Raw genomic sequence first — 27,014 nt, forward strand, 5'->3', positions numbered from 1 at the left:
TCACATCTGGGAGGGATGACACTACGCACATCAAGGCTCACTATTGGCTGCCTCTGGAGTGATCTGGCACTGTGCATGCCCCGATTGGCTAGGGACGCCATGGCAGCCAGCCCATAGCTGTGACGCTGTTGCTGGGATGGAGTCACAGCATGCTGCTGCCAGTCTCAGTGCCAAGGGGCCGGTTACAGGGAAGCAGGGAACCATGCCCAGCAGGCAGCCTGAGAGTGTCTCCCTGTCTAATGCCCCCATACCCTCCTATTCTCTCATACCAAGGCCCTCCTTCTTGGTCCTTGCTTGACCACTTTAATGGGTCCATGTAAATAAGGATAAGCAACAAACAAACATCCTCACACATTCTCTAAGTATCCTCTCTTCCACAACTACTGTTGGGGCACCACTGAGCAAGGCACTCAACCACAACTATCCAGTGGCCAGCAGTTGAAGGCAGTGGTTGTACAGCAGCCCACAGCATCAAATATGTTGAATTGAGTGTGAAGCAGTACAGTGATGAAAAGAGCTGAATGCTCGATCCGCTTCAACTGGGAATCAAAGATCTATCTTGTCTTAAAAATACATGTAAACGAATCTTATCTTAACACACACTCATCAAGAGAGAAGCAGTCGAACATTTGTAGCTTTGTAAAATTTCCTTTCAAACCATAGAGTTTAGAAGATGCCAAAAATAATTGTGGGAAGAGAGAAAGATGGGTAAGAATTTATCTCGAATTAATGTATGTTGTCATTCATATTCCTATTTCTGTATCATCTTCATACCAAATTTAGAGCTCTGTGTCTCTCACATATACACACACACACACTTAACACTGCACATGTGGTTGACAGCAGGCACTATTGTGACAAAACCAATAGGTCTTTCAAAAAGTTATTTTTAGTCTGAAAAGTGTGAGCCTATTATGTGCAGATATTTCTAAAATGATTAGCCATTGAAGGCTAAATGCATCTCAGCATAAACCTCATCGCTCCATCTCGAGCTGAGGTCTCCTGATCGCAGTACATTCAATGTCCATCTTTCTGTTAGAGCTGCTTCCAATGGAGAGAAAGGAGGCCAAACCCAGAGCCCAACCACACCGTGCCACGAGATGAACCGAGATACACAAGTACACTGATGCTCGTGTACTGTGTAAGCATCCAGTATTTGAATTCAACACAGGTGTAGAGGTCCTACTACTAACCAAGTATGCAAAAGAAAACACAACGACTCACTGGATTTACAACCTCTTGGTTGTTTGTGTCCAACAACCAGTCAAGTTCTGTCCCTTTCAATAACTTCACAGAAAGTGAAAAACATGATGTCACAGTGAAGTTGACCTTTTGGATGTAACATAACTTAATCAAACAACACTAGCGTATCCAATGGTTAGCCGATTTTAAGTGCTGGCATATGGCTATTTCCTGAAAGCAAGAGGCCTTTTTGTAAAAATACCAGAAATAAAACATGTTTCCTTTTGGGAAAGCACAGTTTTAGGTCAAATTATTCCCCCTCTCTTTCACAGGTTGTGTAGTCGACAGTTAAGAGGAGTATTTAGCTTGAAGGCGTCTGTCTTTCCATCAGAATTGAACAAATAAAGAATGAACAGCAGATTGAGACAGTGCGGCTGCTACATGCGTTAACCTGGCTGAAATGAACATCGTGTGCAAAGTCCAAACATTCACTCACACAAGTGAAATCCAAACTGACTCACCATGTTTCCTTGCTGTGGTTCACCTGATGGATTCACCTGCGTTTTACTTCTTCTTTTGATTTTTAATGGCAGTTGGCAAACAACTTCTTGGTGCATTAGCGCCACCTTCTGAACAGGAGTGTGGATGACCTGAACCATGAACCATAGACTGTATATAAATAAAGGGGTTGCTTTTACAATTCGTCATGATGCTTTTTTTTTAAATGTTTTATGTAAAGCCCACTGAATTCCTTTGTTGTTGAAATGTGCTGTATTAATAAACCTGCCTTGCCTAATAGTCTATTGCTGAATATACTGGGGGAGTAGAGGTGACCTATACAATCGGGCCTTCCCATGCTTTATGGAGCATTCTAGACAATGCAGCTGTATGTAAGAGTTGATATACAGTTCATCTCTGGGTGCTGGTGGGTGTGATGGTGTCATAGCACCTTGCATTTTGCACATAAAGATGTTTGCACTCAGCAGGGGCGCGGCTGTATCCCCATTTCAGATGCATGCGCCGAGTTCACCCAAGTTAAACAAGTGCACGCAGACACTCGGCCTACTTTCCCCAATTCTATCACTCATATGCGGAGAGAGAGAGAGAGAGACAGAGAGAGAGATGGAGAGAGAGACGGAGAGAGAGCGGGAGACAGGGGGGCAGAGAGGGGGGAGAGTGAGAGCCGGTCCCCTCCTTGCTGGCTGCTGGCTGCTGTTGCTGTGCCAATGCGCAAACAGTCCACGCCGCGGGATAGGTCTCCCCAAATTGAGGCTGCGCCCGAGACGATCATGCGATTGAATGACGAGCGCGTCATGCTTGTCTTCCCCCTCTCCTCCTGCTGCTGCTGCTGCTCTGCGCGATCGGTGGCTCTGTGTTCCGCAGTCCCCGGGGATACTGTACCGCCCTCGATGGCTCTGCTATCATCGGCGGCTCGCTCGCACTGAATGGCTGCCCGGAGCCAGGAGCAGCGGCGAGATAGAGCGCCGCGTCTCCCCCTGTGAACACCCAGCGGCCCCCGCATCAGCTCCTTCCCAGCGTGGGGGTGAGTGTCTCGTCTGCCGCCGCGTGTGGGGGGAGTGGGGGGAGTGGGTCGGGGGGTGGCGTCCTACCCGGGGTCGCGTGAGGACCCACCGGCAGGGGAGGCAGGGGGAGACTTGGGGCGGAGGGGTGTGTGTGTGTGTGTGTGTGTGTGTGTGTGTGTGTGTGTGTGTGTGTGTGTGTGTGTGTGTGTGTGTAGGGGGTCTGTGCCGGTGTTAGCTCCGCTGGATCGAGGCTGATGATGAACGGTCCAGCGGAGACGGGACAATAAAAAAGTTCGGGACGAGAGAGGAAGAAGGGCCCGGTTTGAACTTTAGCCGATTCCAACTCCCCCCCCACACCCTCCCCTCCACGGTGAGCGCTGCCCTGCTCGCGGCGTGTGGGGGCTCGGTTATAACTCCACGGGGCTGTTGTCACAAATATGTGAAAATCCGAAGGCATCCGGTTTTTTTTGTTGCTGCCGGGCACGAAAGCCCCCTGTGTGAGCGCCGGTTGTAAAAGAATCGTGCCTTGTTGTGCTCCCGCCTCCTCCCCCACCCCCCCTGCTCCGTGCCGCACTGGTTCCGTCTGGCTCGCCCTCGGCTGCCGCTGCGTGTCCTGGGATGACCTGTTGATGTCGGTGGAATGGAGAGTGACAGGGGCAGCGATTTCCCCCATCACCGAAGCGTTTAGATCGGCAACATTTCTGGGGGCTCCACGGCCGGCGTCGCAGCGCACCTCCCTCGCCCGCTCCGGCAGTAAGTGAACCTCTGTTTGTGTCCTGCGAGTGTCGGGACTTTTTCTTTTTTTTTTTTTTTTTTGAAACCGCGGAAATCGCTCGACGTCGGGCTTCGAGTGAGCGCGAGGTGGATGGTGCGCCGGGGCGAACCCGAAATATTGAGCAGCGGCGCTAGCTTAGCCGTTAGCCACCTCAGCGGGCCTGCTGCGGATGAGAGAGAGAGAGAGGGGGGCATTCAAAACAGTTTAAACAGCCGCAAGGGAGAGAGGCGGGGGGGGGCGGACAATAACTGCCCGGACTGCTGGAGCGACTTTACATTAATGTCCATGAATGTCATTTCACGTTAAACAGAGAGACACCGGCTGCCATCCTGTGTCCTCCCCCCTCTCCCTCCCTCCCTGCTGGTGCCTCCCGGTTTCGGTGCCAGCAGGACCAGCGGGGCTCTCCCGGCGGGTAGCCTGGCACACGGCGCGGTTAGCCCCCGGTGCGTTAAAACACCGCATCCTATCCCGTTTAATGCTTATTCCAGGGGCAGGCTGTAGTGTGCGGGGACAAGCTGCAGCAATGTGGAGTTCAGAAGTTTGTTGGAGACTCTGAGGACTCTCCCTGTCACAGGCTAACAGAACAATCACACACACCAGGCCTGTGTGGGTTCATAGCCACATGCAGGCACCGGCACATGAGAACCAGGATATGCCCACAGAGACAATGCATTGTGGGCCAGCTCCATCAGTGACTCCACTATTATTACCCACATAGCAAAGCCCTGCACGCTGTTTTCAATAGAACTGGATAAACTGGAAAGTATGCACACACATTAAAAGGTCAGAAATATGTTGATGGATATCTCATAACATAACATAAGCCACTTGGATGCAGGCTAAAGGCTTCCTATCAAAAGTCTAAGTTCTTGAGTATGTTGTGAGTATGTTTGACCTACTTTCCTCTCCAGGCTGGTTGGTGTGCGATCTAAACCACAGGGTGAGATTGGGTGAATTTCACTCTTTCACGCTGCTGAACTCTATATATTTAATGGAATAAGGACCTGAGATGATCCCTCTCATCTCTGCAGGCCCCGCTGCCCCTCCTTAAAGACACACATGCATGCACACACACGCACACACACACACACACACAGTCACATTCTCTATCGCTGTCAGGGCAAACTGTGCAAACACACCCAGCTCTCAGCCCTGTGTTTGTGTGTCTTTCTGTGCACGCATGTGTGCTTACTGCGGCTCGCCAAACTGTAAACAAGCAGTATTGTCTAATGTCTGTGTGTGACTCAGTGTGCCTTTTGTGGGTTTGTTTGAGTTTGTGTGTGCGCATCTGTGTTTTAGTATGAGGGAGAGGGAGCTTGAGTGAGACAGAGACAAAGAGAGCATTTCTCTTTACCCTGGAGCTTGGCGAGGTCCCAAATGAAAGGCTTTGGATATGATGGGGCGGCTCACTCCGGCCCTTGTCAGTCAGTCACACCAAAGTTGGTTGTATGCCTCTTGCAGGGTGGGCTTCAATCATTTCGTTCTCATAGTGTCAGAAATTGTCTTTGTTGGTGCATATCTCGTGTGTGCGTTTGTGCAGCGTGCATTCATGCAACTCTTTTAAGTGGTAAAGCATCAGTGTCAAAAGTGGCTTTGGCTATGCATGCACACTTTAGTGCAGCGCAGGCCCGTATCCTGCATATTTAACGTGCGAGAACATGTATAAAACAAAAAATAAATTATCTAGTTTAGCATGTGCATCTAACTTGTGCTTCTATACGTCCTTTCACAGAATAAGCTGTCTTCTAGTACCAAGCAGAACCCAGCCTGCACACAGTGTGCCCGTCCACAGCAGAGGGAACATTGGCTCACTTTAATTTAATATTGACCGTCTTAATATAGGAATCCTTTGAGAGGATGCATGGCATGGGGGTTTGTTTGCCTTTGACTGTTTAGAGCAGTGAATGGAAACATGCTATGTGGTGTTTGTTGAGGCCGCACACACTTGCACATAGAATAACAGAGCATGACCCAGTTATATGAGGACACAGGATTTACAAGCTCATAGAAGACAGAAAAAAAAAAAAAAAAAGGCTTTTACTGCTCCTGGCAATAACAAGTGCTGCAAGGCTGAAGTGACGTATAGGATTAATGCAGTGTAGATTATCCATGGAAGCTTCAACAAAACTTGTTTTAAATATCTTTGTCCCGTGAGCCTGCCAGAAGCTCCCAGTAAGGCTGTGTGAAGAAATATTTGTGGCCTATGTCAATTGCCTATATGCCAAGGGACATAATTCTTATTCAGGACTACTTTTCTCTAGAAAAGGGTAATTTCATTATTCATGTTTTGGTCTTGCAGTGATGAAAAATAGACTTACATTAGGTTTGGTTTATAATTAGAAATACTTTGTACCAGTGAAACACTGTCAGCCATTTTATTGTGTCTGTTAATGTAAGAGTCTGACATTCCTCACCCCCTTTTGTTTGTTTTAGCTCTGTTCTCCTTTAGCTTTTTGTCTTTTAACAGAGCCTTGTTACGTTACACCTCTTGCTCACATTTCCTGCTGACACACTCCTCACACCAAAGAAACAGTACAGGATGAAACAGGTTTTGGTGATTGTTTGCGAATGCGTCTGCCCAGGTTATCCCACCTGGCTGGGACCATGGCACTGCTCTTGATCTCGGTGTCACCAGTGTATAGACGGTAATAGATGAGTCATTGTATGAGTTACTCTTTGTTACTCTCCAGTTACAGCCTGGTGCTTCCAAGTGAAGTTGAATCCATGTTTGTCCTCAGTGTATGCCTCTGCGAAGGACCAACAGTTCCCTTATGAAACCCCATGGCTTTTTGGGGGGGATCTACACCAAATGCACACAATCATAAATATCACTCCCGAAAACATGCCTGAATTTTATCTGAGAAATCAATTTAAAAGTTGAAAATCGCCCTAATGTCACAATATTAAAGAAAGTGGGGAAAAAATCCTGCATCTGCCCCCGGATCCAGATCTGCACTAAAATGTAATGGATTGTTCCCTGACCCATACCGCATCCGTCTACCAAGTTTCATGGTAATCTGTCCACAGCGTCCAGTATTTTTTACATAATCCTCCGAACTAACAAGCAAATGCAGATGAAAACATAAACTCCTTTGCGGAGGTAACAACCAGTGTGGGGATCAGCATGTGCATGTGGTAAAACTTATTCACTCACTGTAACGGTGTCATTTCTGTCTTCCCTCCCCCTGCTCCCAATCTCTTCTCTTGCTGTCCCTCTGTCTTCTCCAACTAGACCTTTGGTGGTGTGCGCAGGCGCACCATGGCCCAGACCCTCCAGATGGCGATCCCAAACTTTGGCAACAATGTTTTAGAGTGTCTGAATGAGCAGCGGCTGCAGGGCCTCTACTGTGACGTGTCCGTGGTGGTCAAGGGCCACGCCTTTAAGGTACTGAATGTGACATCAACTTATCATTTTATTATACTTGTATATAAAGTCAAAGTTAAAGCTTGGGTGTAGACATTTAGTCGTTAGACTCCATGGCCGTTGTGTTGCATGGAGAACTGAAGGCCAATATGTACTTGCTGTTTGGTCAGTGTTAAAGCTGAGGTAGTCAGAAATTGTAACTTCTGTTTTTGTAACTTTGTACCTTGGGTTGACGATACATTTTTCACAGTGTGCAGGTTTTCATCTGTGCACACTGTGATTCTGATGAATTTGTCTTCTTGTTGCTGAATGTTAGGAGATTATATGACTCACTTGTTATAGTCGTATGAATAGTAACATTCATATGCTTAATGCAATTTCACACTTGTTCCGTGAAGGTAATGGGGTAAAGATATTTTGTCACTCATTAATAGTTTCTTATTATGAACTATCAAACAATCAATCATCTTCGAATTTGTCATGACATCACCAATTAATGTAAGTTGTACAGATTTTTCTTATATATGTTTTATGTCCTCTGTAACTGTATAAAATATAAAACAGTGTTACTTTGAACATGACTTTCTTTTCAAGAGAACTAAAGGAACTTACATCAGTATTGTATGAATCATATTAAACAGCAATACCTATTGATTAAATTAATTAATTAATGGAGCAGAGCATCAATACTATTGAAAGTCTGTTCAGAGTTGTTTGTTGATATATTTAAATAAGATTTAAACTTAACTATTAAACAATTATTTATATCAACTTATTCTGTTAAATGATAATAAAGATCATCGCATGAACAATAGTCACTCTAATTAAAATAAGGTATCAAAAAAGTCTAGTTTTAGTTTTGAGACAAATGATATTCAGTGCTTAAAAAATCTGTATATTTGTTTTTAAGAATCTCCTGAGATCAGGTCGTCATAACAAGGAACTCTTCATTCATCTTTGTATCTCAGCGGTCTTGTACTTTGCTGTGACATCATGTTGAGCAAAACACTTACTTCAGAAATTGTCATTCACGATAAATCATTAGGAGAGAGAAGTACGTACCTCAAAACTTAAAATCTTACATTTAAAAATGTTCAATCACCACCACTCACAGAAATACTAACAGGATACTTTATGCATCGTCTTTTGCCTCAGGCTCATCGGGCTGTCCTGGCTGCCAGCAGTTCTTATTTCCGGGACCTTTTCAGCACTAGCAGCAATGGTGGAGGTGGCAGCAGCAATGAGACCAGCGTGGAGCTCCCGCCGGCCGTGCAGCCCCAGAGCTTCCAGCAGATTTTGTCTTTCTGCTACACAGGCCGTCTCAGCATGACTGTGGGGGACCAGTTTCTCCTCATGTATACAGCCGGCTTCCTGCAGATCCAACAGATCATGGAAAAGGGCACTGAATTCTTTCTCAAGGTAAAGCTAATGTAGTTTTCAGTACAAACGCATCAGTAACTGGGACATATAAGAGGAAAAAGGATTTTTAGTTTCAGTGCTTTGAGTGAAATCATAGAGTGCACTCCCTAAAAGTGAAGCCAAATCATCTCGTCCTGCCACCTGGTGGCTGGCTGCAATATAGGTCATAAATCCCGCCTTCTCCATGATAATGGATGGAGCATGGGCAAAGCAAAAAAAAGTTTAAGTGAAAGATGGTTTCTGTCATTGACAGTAGTGTTTATCACGCTGATGTATGTTCAAGTGTTCACCATTGTTTTTAATTGAAGTAACAAATAGTTATTATGGCAGGACCATAGGATCCAGCACAGATCGACTGGTTCATCAATGTATTATGTACTGTGTATGCATCTCTAGGTCTCCTCCCCCAGCTGTGACTCCCAGGGCCTTCATGCAGAGGAGGCCCCACCTTCTGAGCCTCAGAGTCCTGTAACACAGACCAGTAACAGTGCAGCCCGGCCTACCTCCTGCCTGACGCCGCTCCCTCTGGTATCACGAGTGAAGACAGAGCAACTGGCTAGCCAGCCGGAAGCAGCCACACCCTATTCGGTGGTCTGCACCCCTGTAGCCAAGCGGTTGTGGGAGGGTGGCAGCAGCCGGGATGGAGGTGGGATAGGCTCAGGAGGTGGGGGTGGGGCCAGGAAGGCAGCCCGTTATTCCCAGGAGGCGTTGCGGGGCAGCGCCATCCAAAGCCCCGCAGCCCTCGGACTGGCCATGGGTATGGGAGCCACTGCAACCAGTCTGGCAGGCATGGTGACCAGTGGCGGGCTTAGCGGCAATACCAGCACCAACGGGAGCTCTGCAGCAGGACTCGGCATGTCAGAGGGCGCCAGCCCCGGCACCCTGAGTACCTACACCAGTGACTCACCCATCAGCTACCATGATGATGAAGAGGAGGAGGAGGGGACAGATGAATGTGCTGAAGAGCAGTACAGGCAAATCTGCAACATGTATACCATGTACAGCATGCTCAACATGGGAGCTGCAGGTAATCAATATGAGAAACTACCTGTAAATGCAGCTGCATGGATACGTACCCCACATTACTTGCCTGAATATGAAAGATGTTTTTTTGTCAACTTTGCTTAGATTTGGCATCATATTTTTATGGATTTAATATCTAATGCATGCCTTGTTTGAACAGACTCTGTGCTAAAGGTTCATAAGCGAAACATATTTTCTACTTTATATGTGATGTGGTTTTTAGTTATTCTAACACAGTGGTATTGTGTCTCTCCAGCAGCTGGCGAGCGTGTTGACGCTCTACCAGACCACACAGAGACACGGGGTCGGATGCGAGGCAGAGATCTTACTTGTCTCCCTGCAGAACTCATCGCTCAGATAGGCAACCGCTGTCACCCCAAACTGTACGAGGAAGGAGACCCCGCTGAGAAGCTAGAGTTAGTCTCAGGTTTGTTTCCATGTGCGTATACAATATGTACTCTACTTGTATAGCTCAACATTGTGACGATCAGTTTCAGTTTTAAACCAACTCACTTTCTGAAACACCTGCAAAGTGTGTTTGAAGGTTAAGATAGGGTTTTAGGGTTATGGTTCAAATTAGTTTGGGTTAGGGTTAAACATTTAGCTGGCTTAGAGGCGTGCGTGCGTGTATGTGGTCAAAATATATTTGCAGTTTCTAACTAGGCCTTTAAACATTTTTTGGAAGATATACTGTATTATGTGATCTGTATTATGGAATGATCCAACTGGATGATAAAGTAATCACGCAGCAATATACCAGTGTTACTTGATACATGGGTCTTAAAAGGACAAGGCCAATGGCTGTGATATGTATACAGATTTCGAGGAAGCTGTCCTCAAATGACTGGGCTTGGCATTGGCATGCAGATTACGCAGCAGTATTTCACATGACTCATTGTGTATATGTCAAGGACACTGTGGGAGTGTCTGTTACCTTTCGGGCTTGGTTGCATACCTCTGTATTAACTGTGAATGTGACAGAGAGATAAAGTCATATAAAAAAGATAGCAAAGATGCAAAATCAAACCTCAAACCTGCTGCCTCATCACTCCATAGCTACAGCTGCAATGTGTGATATGAGTCAGAGCTGTCAATAGATAAACAAATACCACATTCTGCCGAATTAAAGAGAAGATCCTGACTTTGTTGTTCCTGTATGATGACACACAAACCCTGAACTTAAACGATTTGTTTTCACATGCATTCTTTACAGGTACTTCTGTGTATATATCGCGAGCCCAGCTAATGAACTGTCATGTGAGTGCTGGGACCAGACACAAAGTGCTGCTGAGGAGGCTGCTGGCCGCCTTCTTTGACAGGTTTGTTCCTTCTGTGTCTGGGTCTATTTCTGCAAACGTTTCATGTAAAGTTCAGCAAAGCTTAGTTTTGATATAGAAATTAACAATTCTTGTCTTGTCTACTGGCGTAGAGAGAATAAAAGAACTATTTTTGTTTTCCTCTGTTCTGTGCATCCATTTTATTTTGATGCATCAGGAATACTCTGGCCAATAGCTGTGGAACAGGCATCCGCTCGTCCACCAATGACCCGAGCCGCAAGCCCCTGGACAACAGAGTGCTGCACGCTGTCAAATGTGAGTGCACATGTTGGTCTGTATGTGGGTGTTTGCCCACAAGCATGCAAACAATTTTAACAATTGCTTGTGATGTTGGAAACAGATGGAGGGTGGAATGTGTATGTTTGTATTCATACTGTACATACAAACATTGTGTATAACATATTGTAAAGCACAATTGAAAGATCAGGGTTTAAAGATTGACCTGTTTATTTGGGCTAGTTCAGGATCAAGATGCAGATGTTAGATTATTCAGTACTTACTGCAGCTTTCTCTATAGGACTGGGTGTTGTCGTGGAGGGAATGACTCTTAGTGACCACTAGGTAGCAGCATTCACCCCGAAAGTGAGTTGACAGCAGTCAGACCCTAAAGAAAACGCTGTGTGTTGTAGTTAGTTGTATATTTAACTTGGCGAATTTGTATTCAGATGTTTATTTGAAAAAGGGAACGTTTGAAATGTGTAACTCCCGCAGTGCTCAGTGAATTTGGGCTTGATTTGTGCAGATGAACAAATGTTCCTACATCTCACTGGTGATGATGAGTGAGGCAGCTGGAGTTCTGTCTCTGAGCTGATTAATATACAATTACTATAACATTTTATTCTGAGAGCCTCTCTAGGATATAAATTAGATTGCTACCTCAGGGAGACTATTGCATTTGCTCATTTTAAAGCAAAGATGTGAGATTTTGGGAAACCCACTTATTGGCTGCTGTTCTACGTAAGTTCTTCATGCACCTTAAAAGCAGGTGAACCTACAACACATAACTCACTGAAGCTGCTTTCAGACATTCACTGAACTCTACATATATTCTTGACATTTTCTGGAGGGGCAGTAGGTGAATGTATGTGTTTTCTTTTTCTGGAACCTTTTTATTTCTGCAAGCCCCATAATAAAATGTCCAGAAAATGTAATTGAAAGTGTAACATTTCCTTTGAAAAGTTTCACAATCTCAACCTGGGTGATGTGATCCCAACAAAACAGTTACTGCTTTGTTGGGATCACATCACCCAGGTTGAGATTGTGAAACACACTTTATGTGGTAGAGTTTTAATCAGACCAATAAACATCAAAAACTGTCATATGAGACACAGCTTGATAATGAAATTGGGAAGTGTTTATAAAAGATAATGAGCCAGTTTATAGTGAGTCATTACAGCAAACTATTATATGAAATAAACAGCTGTGTGATTGAACTTCTACACACAAGGACATTAAGTATTCTGGCATTAAAAATACTGCATCGCATATAAGATTAGATACAAAACACTACTCTTTATAGACATGTATCCGAAGTTAGTATTATGCCGTTTGTCGCTCTCGCACGCATCAGATCCAGAATGTCAGATACACAGACTAAAGAGTGAAAGACACGTTCTGGCATGAGTGAGAGAATTGCCTTTTATGTTCCTATATCTCACAACATAGTTTGCAAATAGCATAACCTGTGTGTTTTTCTTCCTCCATGTCAGTTTATTGCCAGAACTTTGCCACCAGCTTCAAAGAGAGCGAGATGAATGCCATTGCAGCCGACATGTGCACCAACGCCCGGCGTGTGGTCCGCAAGAGCTGGATCCCCAAGCTCAAGCTGCTGATGGCCGAGAGCGACGCCTACTCCGCTTTCCTCCCCGACAATGTCAAGACGGAGGACGACACCCTGGGAGTGGATCAAGCATTTGACCCCTCCTCCCTGGAGGCGACCGGCGGTGCTGGCATGGAGTCAGGTGAATCACTACAAGGTGTGGGGGGGGACGGAGGACCTTTGTTTTGAACACTGTGTCTGGGGAAGGTTGAAATTTGTTGACACACATACCAGTACTCCCCAGTTCTGCTTGCCTCCTCACTCTTTGGCCCACACTGATATCTCACATTTGACTGTCTATGCTACACTGCTGGGGTTGTTGTTACCCTGATGTAACCAGGACATGAAAACTTAACTTGCTTTATGACTGTACAACGGAGTTAGTCGAACGGGAGAGAGTTAGTTTCAACCTAACCGCCCTCTGCCTCCCCTTGTCTTTTTAAGGTGTGTAAGTGCATCCACTGTTGCATATGAAATACATTCCCTGACGTGCGGGTGATGGGGGAAGTTACCAGTGCAGCCCGGGGGGAGGAGAAAGGGGTTTGGCTGATAGACAGATTAGGAGTAGAGGTGGCGAGTATATTGAATGTAAGTGTCAGTGGCATTTTTCTCTATGCAAGCCTGACACCTTGTATTCCAGCCTCGGGGAAAGGAAAGTAAATTTGTAATAGATACGTTGTTAAAAATAAATGAACACTACATGTTCCTCCTCCTCCTCCATCTTCCACTCATCACCCTGCAGGTATCCTTCACCCCCACCTCACCTCTCTTGAGACCAGAGAATCTCACCTGAGTGTTTCACTGTGCGGTATCTTATAGAAATAAATCTGATCTTTCTGTTTTCTAATTCTTAGCATATAAAGTCTAATTTTTGTTTGTCTAGCAACTGAAACGTGATCCAGAGAGAAGGGAAAAGCTTTACTGAGATGACTGTAAAGAAAACGGAAGGGCAACAGGTAAACAAAGACGGTCATATTTTTAGAAGACAAACTATATTTATACGAGTGCCCATGCCTAGGATGGTGTGAGCGAAGAGAGCGAGAGGGATTGTTTTAAAATCTCGATCTTCATGTTTTATTGAAAGTCGAACAAGGAGAAGTGCTATTTTTGCAGAAAAAAGGAGCATAATAAAGCAGTCTTATCATAGGTCCCATAGTCATTTATTTTTATCTTTATTTTACTGTGCGGAGTGATGGAATGAGCAGTTGAACTGCTAAATTTGAAGCATTTCATCTTCTCTTCACAAGCTTAAAAGGAATAAGACTGATTCAGCTGGCTCGACTGTTTGTCTGTGATAACCATTTCTTGTTAGGTTATGAACCTGCAGCGTTTACTTGTAGAAATATAAAGGTTACATTGATCTGACAACTCAGCTAGTTTCTTCTATGTAAGAAAGGTATTGAAAAGAGAAGGAAAAAAAAATCTGCTGACATTTTGTGGAAATGCAAAAGTCAGAGGAAACAATTGTGGAATATTGGAATGTGCCTTTAAATTGAAATCAATAAGCAGAATGCTGGTGGGTTTGGTGACGTCAATAGAGATATTGCTTGAAGAAAATAGGTGCGATGGTACTGTGTGTGTGTGTGTGTGTGTGTGTGTGTGTGTGTGTGTGTGTGTGTGTGTGTGTGTGTGTGTGTGTGTGTGTGTGTGTGTGTGTGTGTGTGTGTGTGTGTGTGTGTGTGTGTGTGTGTGTGTTTGAGACATAGCTCTCTGCCAATTCTGGTATGTGGTTTATTAACGTATATGCACCACCTCTTTAATATGGAAAATTCAAAATGGCTGACAGTTTTGTTTTAGAGTTTGAGATGATTTTGCACCTTCCATGAGAGGAAGTGGGGGTTTCCGCACCTTAATGACAAGAACCAGTGGTTCACGCACCTTTTGGAGAAATGTTGTGTAGCAATTGAATCCCTTTAGGTGGAATTTGTCATTTTTTCCATGTCTACCTGTGTTTCTTTTTTTCTTTTTTTTGTGGCACAAAGTCCTACTGTAAATAATCAAGAAGACTGTTGAGTTGAATCCCAAGTGTTCCTCCTCTCTGTTGCTTGATGTGTCTGATTGCGACGCGACAAAAAGCTGACCTATTTTTTATGTGAACGTTAGTGTTGAATGCATGTTGACGAGTAGAATGGAGATCAGTACGGGGGCAACATTATTCCTGTTGCAGGTGGATATATATACGTCTGAGTCAGGAATGTGCTCTCATCCTGAAATGCTCACACCGATGACTGATTACTTTCTCCCTCTGGAAAGGCATTTCTAAAAAATAAAAAAAGGGTTCTATTTTTCTGAAGACTGGTACAGTGTAAAAACTGGGAAGGAATATTTGCTTCTTACTCAAGGCAGTTGAGTCCATCTTATTAGAATAAATCACTTTAAGCATGTTAGATACAGCGCAACCTATTTTCATTATTGTTTAAAGTTATAAGAGTTTGCTTCGGTGCTTTGACGGGGAGATATATATGAATAGAACAAAAATGCAGTACCTTATAAGTATAATAAAGTATAATGACAATAAAACCTCACATTTGCATTTGACTGTAGATGCCAAATGAGCACCCCCCCTCCCCCACTTACCTCCTCAGTATCTTCGAAGACTGTTGCGCTTCCTGTCCCTCATGCAGCTGGTGTCATGGTTCACTTCCACAAGTTTATTCATGTGTGTCTGAGAGAGGCAAAGCAGTGGTTTCACGTAGTTAAATCTGAATTGTTATACATGTACGTTTGATTTGCTTAGTGGATTTCAGGTGTTATTTTTGTAACAGGACCCAAAGTCTACAGTTCAACACAGTTTTAATTATGACAGCACTGTTACAGTTAGTCCCTTGTATTAAAATCCAAAATCCATTAAATAGTTTGCTGGGAAATCGCATGATGTTACACTGAAGATTTTCACAAAGCTAAAAACCTCAACACACTTTTTAAAAATGAATCCTTTGTAATGGCAGGTTGACAAGGAAGGGCCCCACACGGGCCTCTGAATTCAATGTAGGGAGATTTGGGAGCCTACTCACATAATTCTATGACAAAGTTAACTTCTGAATATCTCATGATATCTCAACGTCTATCAAATCTGTTCATGTTCCTGCTAAATGATGAGGAGGAGGTTGGAAAAAAGCCAAATTATTGTTTAAATTGCCATGATTACAGGATTTTGTGTGATTGTGTGTGTCCCAGAAGTGTATCAGTGAAATATGATGACCATTGACACCCATAGAAATGAGAGTGCGATAGAAAAAAAGATGAAAATAAAAAGTTTTTTAAAGCAAGAAGCAATAAGGGCTTAAATGAGCTTCTGACTGTAACCGTCAACTCTGTTCTGACTAAAGCTGAAATCTCACCAGTGAACTAATTAAGTACAAGGAAGCCATATGAGTCTGCTCTCACTAAACAGTGGCCCAGTCCAAATACAGAGATATCCACACTGCACCGTTGATAAAGTCAGAAAATCCTGCTGTTGTGCCTCACAAGCAAAGCTTCACAACACTGGTTTAGACACTATGTTGAGATCAGTTGAATCAGCGAAGTAGAAATAACTATGGTTACGGTACATGTCAGGGGTTTTACCTACTGTAAGCTTTCAGGGCCAATTCCATTTCTTTTGACTCAGTAAGAGTCCATCACTCACAACCTACTCGCACAGCTCTTCACCGCAGTAGGTGTGCCAGTGTGGTTGTGTTTTACTTTGTGTGCGTTCGAAGCAAAATGTTTCTGTACCTTTTCAGCGTTTGTGTTTACACTTCACAAAACATGTAGACCTACACACTTGAATGGATAAGGTGTGGCACGGCATGGGGAACTTTTTGTCACTAAACAGTACATATATAAATATGATTATATACATGTATAGATAAATATTGTATATTATATATAGACGCACACATAGAGGTCAGATTGTTTGTTGTGCACTCACAGCATGAGGTATATATTTACCTAGAAACAGCGCTTCTTCACAACCTGTGCAGTAACCGGTCTGCCCATGTCTCTGCCCCTGCGCCTTGCCCTCTGTAACCCTGTAGCTCCAGTTGACCTCCTGTACTGCTCATCCTATTCTGTGTTCCAAGTGCCAATAACTTTGTGAAAGCCCTGTAACTGTGACCCAACATTATCAAAGGTAATTGCACATTAACTGACTGTAAAATAAATACAAATCATAGATAAAATGTCAAAAATGGATTAAATAATGAATATCTTAATAAAAGATTTGTAACAATTTCTGTCAGACTTCTTTGTGTGTTTTTATACTGTTCAGCTGTTTGCCGGGTGTTTTATTTTTTTTATTTTTGATCCATGTTAACTCTTTAACCTGCACCTGGATTATGCTCATGGAAGTACTCTGATGTAAATAGTTTTAGTTTTAAATTACTGACTAAATAAACCAGAGTTAAATCAATCAAAAGAATGAAATTTGCTTTGAAAAAAACTTTTGAATTCCAATTTTCTATTAAACAATTGATTCAAATATTTATTGAGGTTCATTTTTGATTAGGAAGTACATTTTTTCAAGTGTAGTAGTATATGCAAAACTGCATTGTGAAATGAGCCGTTCTAATGTGAGTAATCATCCGTGAATCTTGCACACATCAGTGATTTCACACCTGGAGGCTGCCACACGTTCAATGATCTTCATGCTTCATGAACTTATCATCTCACACAGTTGTTTCGGACTTAATTTGCCTATGGTTTTGCTTTCATATTCATCTATATTAGTGTACAGTACAGATACCATGATTTGGTTACTTGAAATCGTACCTATGTCATGAAAGAGAGCAAAGTATGTCTTATTTTGTATGATCTTAAAAAAAGTACATCAAACTGATTTATTTTTATGTCTGTATTTACGCAAAGTGAAAACTTGTTATGAAGGAATTAACATTCAAGTCAATTGTCGTTAGTAACTTCTCCACCACTTTAAGAAATGTTCGACCAATAGCATCAAGAACAGGCACATTTAATTCATGGTGGTTTGACTCAACAAAACTCTTAGTTTGGAAACCCTTTAAACGCCAGGTGTCCTTTGCGGTTCAACATTTGAAACCCTCACTGATTCAGTTTTCAGAAACAAGCAGACTCTAAAAATAACAAGCTGCTGGGGTATTTGGGTTGATGTGTAGGTCAGAGACCCAAATAAATGTTCAAGCACACTGGAAAGTGCCCTTTTTATAATCTGTCCATATAGAATGTGTGATGAGAATGCACATAATTATACTACTGTGAAGTATTAATGACTAAGTTATCCATTATCTTTTAAGGTATTTAGTGTGGATTATAATGAATGAAAAGTGTGCACAAATTATGTAAACAATTCAAAAGTAGGAAAAGCTATTTTGTTTTATCGGCAATGTTTAATAGTACTTTTAAAACAATACAAATGTACAACAGGTTTCAGTACAAAGCCCATTTGAAATTTACATTGATCTCCAGTACAAATGACGCTACAAAATTTTATACAATATTTAAAACGATGAACTCCTACTTCCCCTTGTCGTGTTATTTCTAAGCCTGATTGGTTGGGGGCCAGAGTTTGACCCCCTTAATGCTTCATAGCACTTGGGGAGAAAATGGCAGAAGATAATTCCGTAGCTGGATACTAGAATGGCTGACGCCTGCACAATAGTGCCCTCTTCGTTTCTGGTAATATAGACTGGGATAAAACACACCCATACAAACAAGTACATTAGCATGCTGAAAATGATGTAGCCCGTTTCACTGTTCTCCTGAGGAACCTTCCTGCCTTTGAAGGCCAAGAGGAAGCAAACCAATACCAGTAGACCCATGTAGCCCAACATAATACCAAAACCTATGTATGTCTCACCTTCAGTGCACTGGAATATCTTCTCCATGCTTTGCTGGGATGGAAGTGTGTCATCAATGTCGGGAGAATCAAAGATCATCCAGAGAAGACAGATGATCCCCTGGACACTAGTTAACACACTGACAATCCAAGATGGCCTGTAAAGTCTGTGTAGTGGCTTGCTGGTTATATGGTCAAGGGGAACGAAGGCCAGGAAGGTACGATAGGCCTTGACTAGGATGCAGGACACACACAAGGTAAAGCCCATGGCATACACGACTTGGCGGGCCCGGCAGAGGTGTACACTAGGCTTGCCCAAGAAGCATAGCACACTTACAAAGCTCGCTGCCATACCAACCTTCATTACACAGGACAATTTCAACTCAGCTTTTTTTATAGCTGGGGAATCTCTGTACACCAAAAAGATAATCAAGGTAACAAGCAAAAGCAAAATGCCGAGGGCTGACGCTGCGATCACGACGATGGGATGAGGCTCGCTCCATCCCAGGTAGGACTCCGATCTTGGCTCACAGTGGTCCCAACCCTTGAGAGACCAAGTTCCACTGGGACACGTTTTGCAGTTATTAGGATCTGTTGAAGATCATGATATACATATTCAAGGTTTCATTTACATTCATTTTCTCTGAAAACAGGTTTTAAATGGACAGAACTATTCAGATACAGCAACATGCTACCTGTATGGCCATCAGTATCTCAAGCTGCTTAACATTTTGAAACTTAAAAATAACAAATGCAAATCGGGCATACCCGGATCTTCCGAGTACATCCCCTCCCCACATTGGGTGCAGTTGTAACAGCAGGTTACATTTAAGATCTTCTTTTCCGAACCACCTGTGCAGCTCTCAGAGCATCGAGACCGAGGAGCCTGCAAGAGCAAAACGAGAACAACGGGCATCCTCAATTGAAATTTGACAAACATGTCAAACTTTAGTAGAACTGTAAAAGTAAATAAACCCTTTATGAAGGCAAAATATAATGATTCTGTCACCCCTCAGCTATTGTATTACTTCATGGTCACAGGAAGGTCATCAGTGGTTTCAACCCTGGAGCAATTATATAATTGTAAAATTATAGTGTAAAAGGGAATATTTCCCTCTCTAGCAGCGCCACCTGCTGGTCATTTTGGTTTATCATGAATTTTCTTTTTTGTGTTGGCATACTGTGATATTCTGTACTAGCTCAGGTTCAAACTGCACCATCTTTTTATTAAATAAATTTGAGAAGTTGAAAATGTTCCTCGATTTGGGCAGCGGCTTGTCATTAAGGGGTGATGGTGGGTGCCGAAGCCAGACCAGTTGAGAACCACTGATCTACAGAACATTTTCCAACCAAATTTACGGCCACGTTTTGAATGACCACACGGGAAGGCTCTAAATGACTGTGGTGACTGTCTGAACTTTTCTCCTGACTTAGGTACTGCCTTGCCTAAGGAAACATAGGAAGTGAGTTCACCAAGGCCATGAACTGTAAGGTGAGTAAGGTGTTGTCATACCGTGATATTGCCAGTCGAATACCAAGTGAAATCTTCACCATCAAATTCTATTTCTTCATTAAGGACCTGGTATGTCCCAATTTTTCGAAATCTTCTTTGTTGCCCAGACCGTTCCCATAAGACGAGGTCATATCCATTGATAGAATCACCATTTTTGTCAAAGTGAACATTCAGGTTGTCGTACGTGAACTCAACCTCCTTCAGTTCCCTGAGAAGCTGGAAAGCAGAATTTCAATTAAAATTCCCAGAGCTGAATCAATGATCACTGAAACAGGTGATGTGCAACTATTGTTCATAAGAATTCTAAGAAAATATAACAATAACAATGTCCTTCCTAAAATACAAGGAAGCAACATTTTGAAAGTGGAGTCTGCTCTCACGTGAAGGTGATAATAATCCTCACCTCCCATGGTGCAAAGTTAATATCTCCTGAGCATGAGGAGTTGTTGCACTTCAGAAGCTTTTTGAGAGCATTTGCCGTGGCCCACACTGCAACTCTATGGAGGAATGTTTCACTTGTGTCCAGAGCTGTCACAAGATAGTCATCGTTTTGCTCTTGGGGATCCTTGAGATCACATGCATTGCCAGATTTAATTTTCAGCAGATCAGGTGAGGGACAATAGGACGGAGGTTCGCTTGAGAAACATTCAGAGAGGCAGTTGAATCTCAGGTTCTTGTATTCTTCAATGAAGTGGTTGTATCCTCCTGGGGTTGCTGAAAGATTCCTCAGATAATTATCAAATGATTCACTCTTGCCTGCAACAAAGGCGAAGCCCAAGATGTCTCCAACCCTGTTAATACCATCCATCTGGGCTAGGGCACTACTCCGGGACCATATATCACTGGCAATCCAGGTCCTTGTTGTGCTGGTCCTGATCATTTCCTTAAAGAGCAACTCCACCAGCTCCGCCTTGAGGATGAGTAGAACCACCTGGGCTTTGGAGGAACGGATCTGCTGAGCCACCTGCTGGATGCGTTGCTCATTGTTCTCATGATCGAGGTAATGTGGCACCACCTCCTGGTAGGCCAAGCACACATTATTTGCACCAGCATCCCTGAGGAAGCTATCAAAAGCTGCCTTGCCGTAATCATCGTCTCCATACACAACACCGACCCAGTTCCAGTGATAGTGACTCATAAGTTTGGCCAGTGCTTTGGTCTGATGAATATCACTGGGAATGGTACGAATAAAACCAGGGTAGCGGAGCTTGTCACTCAGCTCTGGTGAAGATGATGTGCTGCTCAGCTGGTAAAATATAATAAGACTAGATTAGACCAAAAAACATACAAACAAACACACAAACACACACTGTTGCGTGTTAGAAACGTCTGTGAATAACATTTTCCTGCAGTAAACTCACATGGGCTAACTTGGACATTTTACAATGGGGCTGACGGGGAAGGTTTTGGAAAAGGTGCAGAAAAGCTGACTCGGTGTGTGTATGTGTGTTGTCACTTAAACAGCATAACATAACAGTACTGAAGTATTTCCTAAACAAATGAAAACTCAAACTGCTACGTGACAGTTAAATCTAATAACCAGGGCATGAGATACCTTCATAAAGTCAGTGGTCATAAATGAGAACATAGATTCAATGAAGTAAAATTAATTAGTAGAATAGCATGTGTGACTTACAAGAGGGACCATGTACACATTTAGCAGTCTGGCCACAGCAATGGACTCCTCAGAGTATTGGGCCCCTAAAATAATCTTGATTCCAGGCCTGAAGTCAGTGTAGTTGCATGCTGCAGTTAGAGAGCCGTTGACTGCAAGCATGTGCACGACATTCTGCAGTGCCTTGCTCGCATATGAGCACGTGTCACACATCAAATATCCAAGACGAACTCCTGGGAGGAAACCAGCTGCGTTTATCTTCTCAATTTCATGAATTGTAGCCAAGGATCTAACAAACGATTGAGGGTCGAAGCTGACAATAGAAAGTGGGGAAAACCGAACAAACATTGAGTTCTGTGGTAAATTTCAACGTCAATAACAGACTGACTAAATTAGCTAGAAAAGTATAAATTTGGGAGGCAAACTTTGTCAAGAAATTACCTCATAGAAAAAAACGGACATTTTAAAAGTGATGGCATGTGTTTGACGGGAAATTCAAATCCACAAAGTTACAAAACACATTTCCCTCTCATCAATTGCAGTGTACTTTCTACTTTTTTTTTTTTAAAGAATACAATTTATGCAGAAGCCCAATACCTGTATCTGAGATTTCTGAAATGTGACTAAAATGATATTTAATACTTCCAACAGCAACATGTCTCCAAAACAGTGACTACACTTGACTATTCACTGACCATATGTCAAAAATGTTAATTGGAACTATTGTAGCAAAACAACCTTCTTGGTGCATATAGTGAATACAACAGGTCTCATACTCACTCTGAGCAGTGGAAGGTTTCCGGTCTTATCCGTTCGTGAATCGCATTCACTTTCTGGTGACATGGCAACAATATACCTAAAATAACATCCCCAGGGGTATGGGCCCCACAAACTGACTGAGCAAAATCACATCCACCCACAGAAGCCAGGACACTGCTCAGAATCATCAGGGCCGGGAGGAGGCCACACCGCAGGCGACACATCTGCATCTTAAATGGAGCAATGAGCCCTTCTCGGATCTGCAAGAATACCTTCCGTCTCATGGAATTTGGGAGGTGCCGGACAGTAGCGTGCAAGAAACCTGTTTCAAACCAGAACTGGAAGGTGTTTTAATTTTAAATGAAATGCCATCCTCCATGCATTCTTACTCTGACAGGTGCTGGCACAAGGAAGCGAGGGACCGCTCTGTTGGAGTCAATAATGGAGGGAGCTGTTTGTGTGGTTCCCTGAGTGCAGTTCAGGGACCTTGAGAGTGTCTTGATGAGGTGGATACTCATAACTGTGTTTTTGAACTCGCAAACTCTGCACATACTGAACATGCAGTTGATCGTCAGTGTAATGGTTTTTGGCTGAGAAGATTATTTACTATGCACATGTGGTCCGACCGGAATTGCATGCATGTCAAAATCAGATGGCAGAAGAAAATATTTGGGCAGGGCAAAACATATAACCACTTTTTAAAGACAACAAACCACAGACTACTGTGTAACTAAACAGCTTTTTATTCATGTGCTTTTTGTCATAACCCTCCTATTCGTGGAAATAACACTTGACGCTCCTTCAGGTTTTCTCTGGAGGTTATGTCTTCACTCCTGTCCTGCTTGTTGGTTGGTTGGTTTGTATTTTTGTTTGGAAGCAGGATTACAGAAAATAACTAAGCAGATTTCCACAAAACCTGGTGGAAGGATGCAGTGTGGATCAGAGAAGAATCCATTCAATTTTGATACATATCTGGATCAGCGGGTTCATGCAGGACTTTTTTCCCCCACTTTCTTTAACGTTTTTTAAACATTTTCAGCATTTTCCCAGGGAATAATTCATGGATCTTGACAAAAAAGTACATTAATGAATCACCCACTCAATACAAATCTCTCTCCATTAATCCAATCATACTAACCTACGGAAAAACAAAACTACGGTGGGCCTGGGCGATCAACACAATGCAATTTAAGAGAACACATGCAAATGGGGAATCTTCATTAATTTGACACACCAGCAGCCAACAGAAGACAATCTGCAAATACTCACAACAAAACCAAATACTCACAACACTACTAAATACTCACAACAAAACCAAATACTCACAACACTACTAAATACTCACAACACTACCAAATACTCACAACACTAAAAGAGATCACGACAGCAGTCTCTGTGTGTGCCAGCGCAGCTTCATCTGAAATACACATTGAAAAAGGAATTAATCTTTTCTCTTGTGCTCCCTACATTATCACAATATCATTTTATAAAGTGCATGATTTGATTAACCTTGCACTACCTGGAAGGGCCAACAACATTCACCTGCATGCAGGTATGTGTAACCATGGCCTGTCACGCTTGTGGAGAGCAGGTGCTGACAGCTGAAACTGACAGAGAGTAAACAGGCAAACTGAACTCAGGACTAACAGGTAAAACCAGACAAAGGCAGGAAGTAAGCTACACAGAAACACATGAGGGAGATCAGAACTTCAAAATAAAAACAGGAAACCTCAGAATACCGTGACACCAGAGTCCTCTACTGATCTCGTGTGTGTGCAGGCCCCACCTCAAAGGTTCAGGTACTTTGGTGAAGAATTTCTGCATGACCACCAGGGACTCTTTTGGGGGTGGGGGGCAAAAAGATTTACATGGAACACACGCCCAATTTAAGTTAGATGTTAGATAATCTATGGCACTCATAATTTACTCAAATTCAATATTAATTTTGAAACTTCCTTGAGAGGTGACACAGATATTTCACCTCACTATCGTGGTGACCCCTCACTGTATGAATGTCAAGTTTCAGAAGATTTTACTGTAGAATTTTTGAGAAAATTAAAGGTAAAGTCTTATTTCTTTTCATTATGGCAATCATAACTTGCTCAAAATAAAAACATTTAAATCCTTAAGAGGTGACACAGATATTTCACCTCCCTCTTGTTCATGGTGGGATTTTACTATCTTGTATTTGAATACATGTCATATTTTTTTCATGGCAGCAAACCCCAACACACTGACAGTAGAATTTACTGTAAATAACGAAAGCTCGTACTGTTTCCACTGGTGTGCCACTAGGTGGCGGTAGACCTTTTCAGAAAGGCGCTCAAAGTGTAGGGCCACGGTGCATTTACTGAAATAGTTATTGTATTAATATTTTATTTCTATTAATTTTAATAATAGTAATTGCATTATCTTTTGAAGCCGTGTCATTGTAATTTTGCAGCTGTGAGGGACTTTTTTGCACACTGAATGTTAAAGTTTTTGAAATTTTTTATTATTATCACGCAAGTTTGGAGAGAAAATTTGACCATATGAATCTGGACATCATATCAGGAAATTCTGTATTTTTCTTCAATATATTTCTTCATGGAAACCTTTGATATTTAAAAGTATTGTGTGGTTTTCATTAGAATACATATATATACTAATTAATTTGAATTATATTTGTCATATATGGTGATGTATCTATTTTCGCATGTATTCCCACAGAGTTATTTATGTATTTTATTTACATTACACCTGAACATGTACTCTGGACCTGGAGCAGCTGCAGTGTGTGGAGCGGGAAGCAGAGGGCGCCCGGGAGCCGCTCACGTCGTGCAGACGCAGGAGAAGAAGAAGAGCTGCAGTTTATGGATAATAAAAGTGACGCCTCTCGTGATTATTGATCATTTCCAGTCGCTGAAAGGTGAAACTCCTCTCGGGCAACATGGCGGCGGCGGGCGGGTCGGTGAAGGTGTATCTGGACCTGCTGTCGCAGCCCTGCCGGGCGCTGCACATCTTCCTCAACTGCGTCCGAATCCCGCACAGAGTGCAGACGGTGGCTCTGAGGAAAGGTGGGTCCAACACGAACCAGTACCACAACCAGCTGTTACCGAGGGAACCGACCGACTGACCGGTCGGTGCTGAGGTCGATTTCACGGTCGCTGCTTTTCCGCTCGGGACACTTTCTCCTTCGTCGTGACCTTTGCCCCCGAGAACTTTGCCCCACTCCTGTCGCAGGGGAACAAAACAAACCTCCTGCACGATTCAAGTTTAAAATGTGCAACAACAAAACGGGCGAAACGCAACTGAGGGTTTAAAACATGTTAGAAGGGGAAATCTGTAAAGTTCGTCACGTGAAAACACTGGTAAACAAACGTGTTACAGTATCAGCTGCTCTGCTCACTATTGTTTACTTGTAAGTGACTCTGAGAAAGCACTCGCACAATATTATGAAAATTAGAAACATTTAATTTGACAATATTCGTTTTCCCCTGTTAAATGTTTTTTTTGTAGTTTTACTCTCGTTGAGGATTAAGGGCAGAAGATGTCGCACCTTGTTAAAACCCTATGAGACAAATTGTGATTTGTGAATATGGGCTATACAAATAAAATGTGATTGATTGCTAAACAACGTCCTGTTAAAGTGGAAATGACGCTCTTTAGTCTGTGTGGCGTTTTTGTAACACCACTTGATTTCTGAATGGAGTTTGGTCTGAGCTGCTTTTTCAACTTTACAGGGGAGCATAGGACTGAAGACTTCACTAAATTGAATCCCATGCAGAAGGTTCCTGTCATGGTTGATAATGGCTTTGTCCTCACTGAGAGGTACACACACACACTTACACTTACACACACACACACACACATATTTGTTTGAACTGACGACATGGATCTGTTTTCTGTGTGTGTGTGTGTGTTGCAGTGATGCCATCCTGAAGTACCTGGCCAACAAGTATGATGTCCCAGAGCACTGGTATCCACGACAACCAGAGAGACGAGCCAGAGTGGACGAATACACAGCCTGGCATCAAAGCTACACACGACCACATGCTGCTAAAGTCTTCATTCTGGAGGTAACAACACATTTCTGATGCCCATATATCTGCCGATATTTATAAATATATTTAATAATAAAAATGGGCAATGATTCCTATGATGTCATTAACTAACCCTTATGAGAAATAAATGTTTGTGTCCAGTCACTGTCTCTGTCTCCACCCGCCTCAGTTTCTGCTCCCAGCGCAGTCGGGCTCTCCGGTGGATGAGGTGCATTTGAATCATGCTCTGTCTCAGCTCGATGACACGCTGGATAAACTGGAGTCCATGTACCTCCGCAGGCAGCCTTTCCTCTGTGGTGACGACATCTCCGTGGCTGATCTGCTCGCCGTTTGCGAGCTGATGCAGGTCAGATTGATGGAGACATTGATCAGCTGACTGAGTCAAGTTAGTTGCGGTTGCTAACCTGAGTTAACCTGTGTCTCTGCAGCCTATGGGGGGTGGCAGGGACGTCCTGCACAACCGTCCTCAGCTGCAGATGTGGAAGAGCAGAGTTCAGACGGCTGTCGGTGACGCCTTCGACAAAGCTCACGCCGTTCTGTACGGCATCAGAGACCGCCAAAAAGCCAAGCTATGACATAATCACAGGGCGGGTCCACTGCAGTGAAGTCACACAGAGGGGCGGGGTCAAGAGCCACTCTGAAGGAGGAGCCCATCGTCTTCATCATAATCATCTTCGTCATCATCGTTTAACTATTAATCTGGTTGATCGTGACACATGGATCATGGCCGTCATTAGGCATTAGGGTCCTAACTACTACAACAAATGTTTTATTAATATCTTTGGATGTAAAATATATAAATTTATTAAAGAATCAGCTGATTTGCCTCATGTGTATTTTGTGTTTGA

At 43.1% G+C, this 27,014-nt stretch overlaps 3 protein-coding genes across 7 annotated transcripts; 2 read left to right on the forward strand and 1 right to left on the reverse strand.

Moving 5' to 3' along the window:
• Positions 1–2,354: 2,354 nt before the first annotated feature.
• On the forward strand, positions 2,355–16,659 carry LOC118123477 (nucleus accumbens-associated protein 1). Of its 5 annotated transcripts, none has more exons than XM_035180891.2 (8): positions 2,355–2,725; positions 6,713–6,865; positions 8,000–8,263; positions 8,660–9,290; positions 9,546–9,725; positions 10,500–10,605; positions 10,781–10,878; positions 12,333–16,659. In XM_035180891.2, exons 2-8 carry the CDS (start codon positions 6,740–6,742, stop codon positions 12,629–12,631), a joined length of 1,704 nt encoding a protein of 567 aa, XP_035036782.1. In that variant the 5' UTR covers positions 2,355–2,725; positions 6,713–6,739; the 3' UTR covers positions 12,632–16,659. The 5 variants fall into 5 exon arrangements, with proteins under 5 accessions (XP_035036782.1, XP_035036780.1, XP_035036784.1 ...); XM_035180889.2 differs by having other exon boundaries at positions 2,357–2,725; positions 9,543–9,725; XM_035180893.2 differs by having other exon boundaries at positions 2,359–2,725; positions 9,546–9,713.
• Positions 16,660–17,773: 1,114 nt separating this feature from the next.
• On the reverse strand, positions 17,774–22,613 carry LOC118122860 (G-protein coupled receptor family C group 6 member A). The gene is made up of 6 exons (XM_035179755.2): positions 22,145–22,613; positions 21,386–21,677; positions 20,153–20,995; positions 19,750–19,965; positions 19,005–19,122; positions 17,774–18,827 (listed from the first exon to the last, which is right to left on the reverse strand). Exons 1-6 carry the CDS (start codon positions 22,405–22,407, stop codon positions 17,899–17,901), a joined length of 2,661 nt encoding a protein of 886 aa, XP_035035646.1. The 5' UTR covers positions 22,408–22,613; the 3' UTR covers positions 17,774–17,898.
• A 2,311-nt stretch (positions 22,614–24,924) lies between these two features.
• Positions 24,925–26,992, forward strand: gstt2 (glutathione S-transferase theta 2). The gene is made up of 5 exons (XM_035181844.2): positions 24,925–25,179; positions 25,846–25,933; positions 26,031–26,181; positions 26,336–26,512; positions 26,595–26,992. Exons 1-5 carry the CDS (start codon positions 25,053–25,055, stop codon positions 26,739–26,741), a joined length of 690 nt encoding a protein of 229 aa, XP_035037735.2. The 5' UTR covers positions 24,925–25,052; the 3' UTR covers positions 26,742–26,992.
• The last annotated feature ends 22 nt before the right edge of the window (positions 26,993–27,014 follow it).

Source organism: Hippoglossus stenolepis, chromosome 16 (assembly GCF_022539355.2).
Source record: "Hippoglossus stenolepis isolate QCI-W04-F060 chromosome 16, HSTE1.2, whole genome shotgun sequence".
NCBI lineage: Eukaryota > Metazoa > Chordata > Actinopteri > Pleuronectiformes > Pleuronectidae > Hippoglossus > Hippoglossus stenolepis.

Excerpts from the sequence above, each read along its gene's own strand:
- LOC118123477 (XM_035180889.2), top strand. The coding sequence starts at position 6,740 with ATGGCCCAGACCCTCCAGATGGCGATCCCAAACTTTGGCAACAATGTT. Across the intron at positions 9,291-9,542 it reads GCTCAACATGGGAGCTGCAG|CAGCTGGCGAGCGTGTTGAC; the intron begins GTAATCAATATG and ends GTGTCTCTCCAG. Across the intron at positions 9,726-10,499 it reads AGTCTCAGGTTTGTTTCCAT|GTACTTCTGTGTATATATCG; the intron begins GTGCGTATACAA and ends CATTCTTTACAG.
- LOC118122860 (XM_035179755.2), bottom strand. The coding sequence starts at position 22,407 with ATGAGACGGAAGGTATTCTTGCAGATCCGAGAAGGGCTCATTGCTCCA. Across the intron at positions 21,678-22,144 it reads GAAACCTTCCACTGCTCAGA|CTTCGACCCTCAATCGTTTG; the intron begins GTGAGTATGAGA and ends TTCTATTGTCAG. Across the intron at positions 20,996-21,385 it reads ATGTGTACATGGTCCCTCTT|CTGAGCAGCACATCATCTTC; the intron begins GTAAGTCACACA and ends ATATTTTACCAG.
- gstt2 (XM_035181844.2), top strand. The coding sequence starts at position 25,053 with ATGGCGGCGGCGGGCGGGTCGGTGAAGGTGTATCTGGACCTGCTGTCG. Across the intron at positions 25,180-25,845 it reads GACGGTGGCTCTGAGGAAAG|GGGAGCATAGGACTGAAGAC; the intron begins GTGGGTCCAACA and ends TCAACTTTACAG. Across the intron at positions 26,182-26,335 it reads CTAAAGTCTTCATTCTGGAG|TTTCTGCTCCCAGCGCAGTC; the intron begins GTAACAACACAT and ends CACCCGCCTCAG.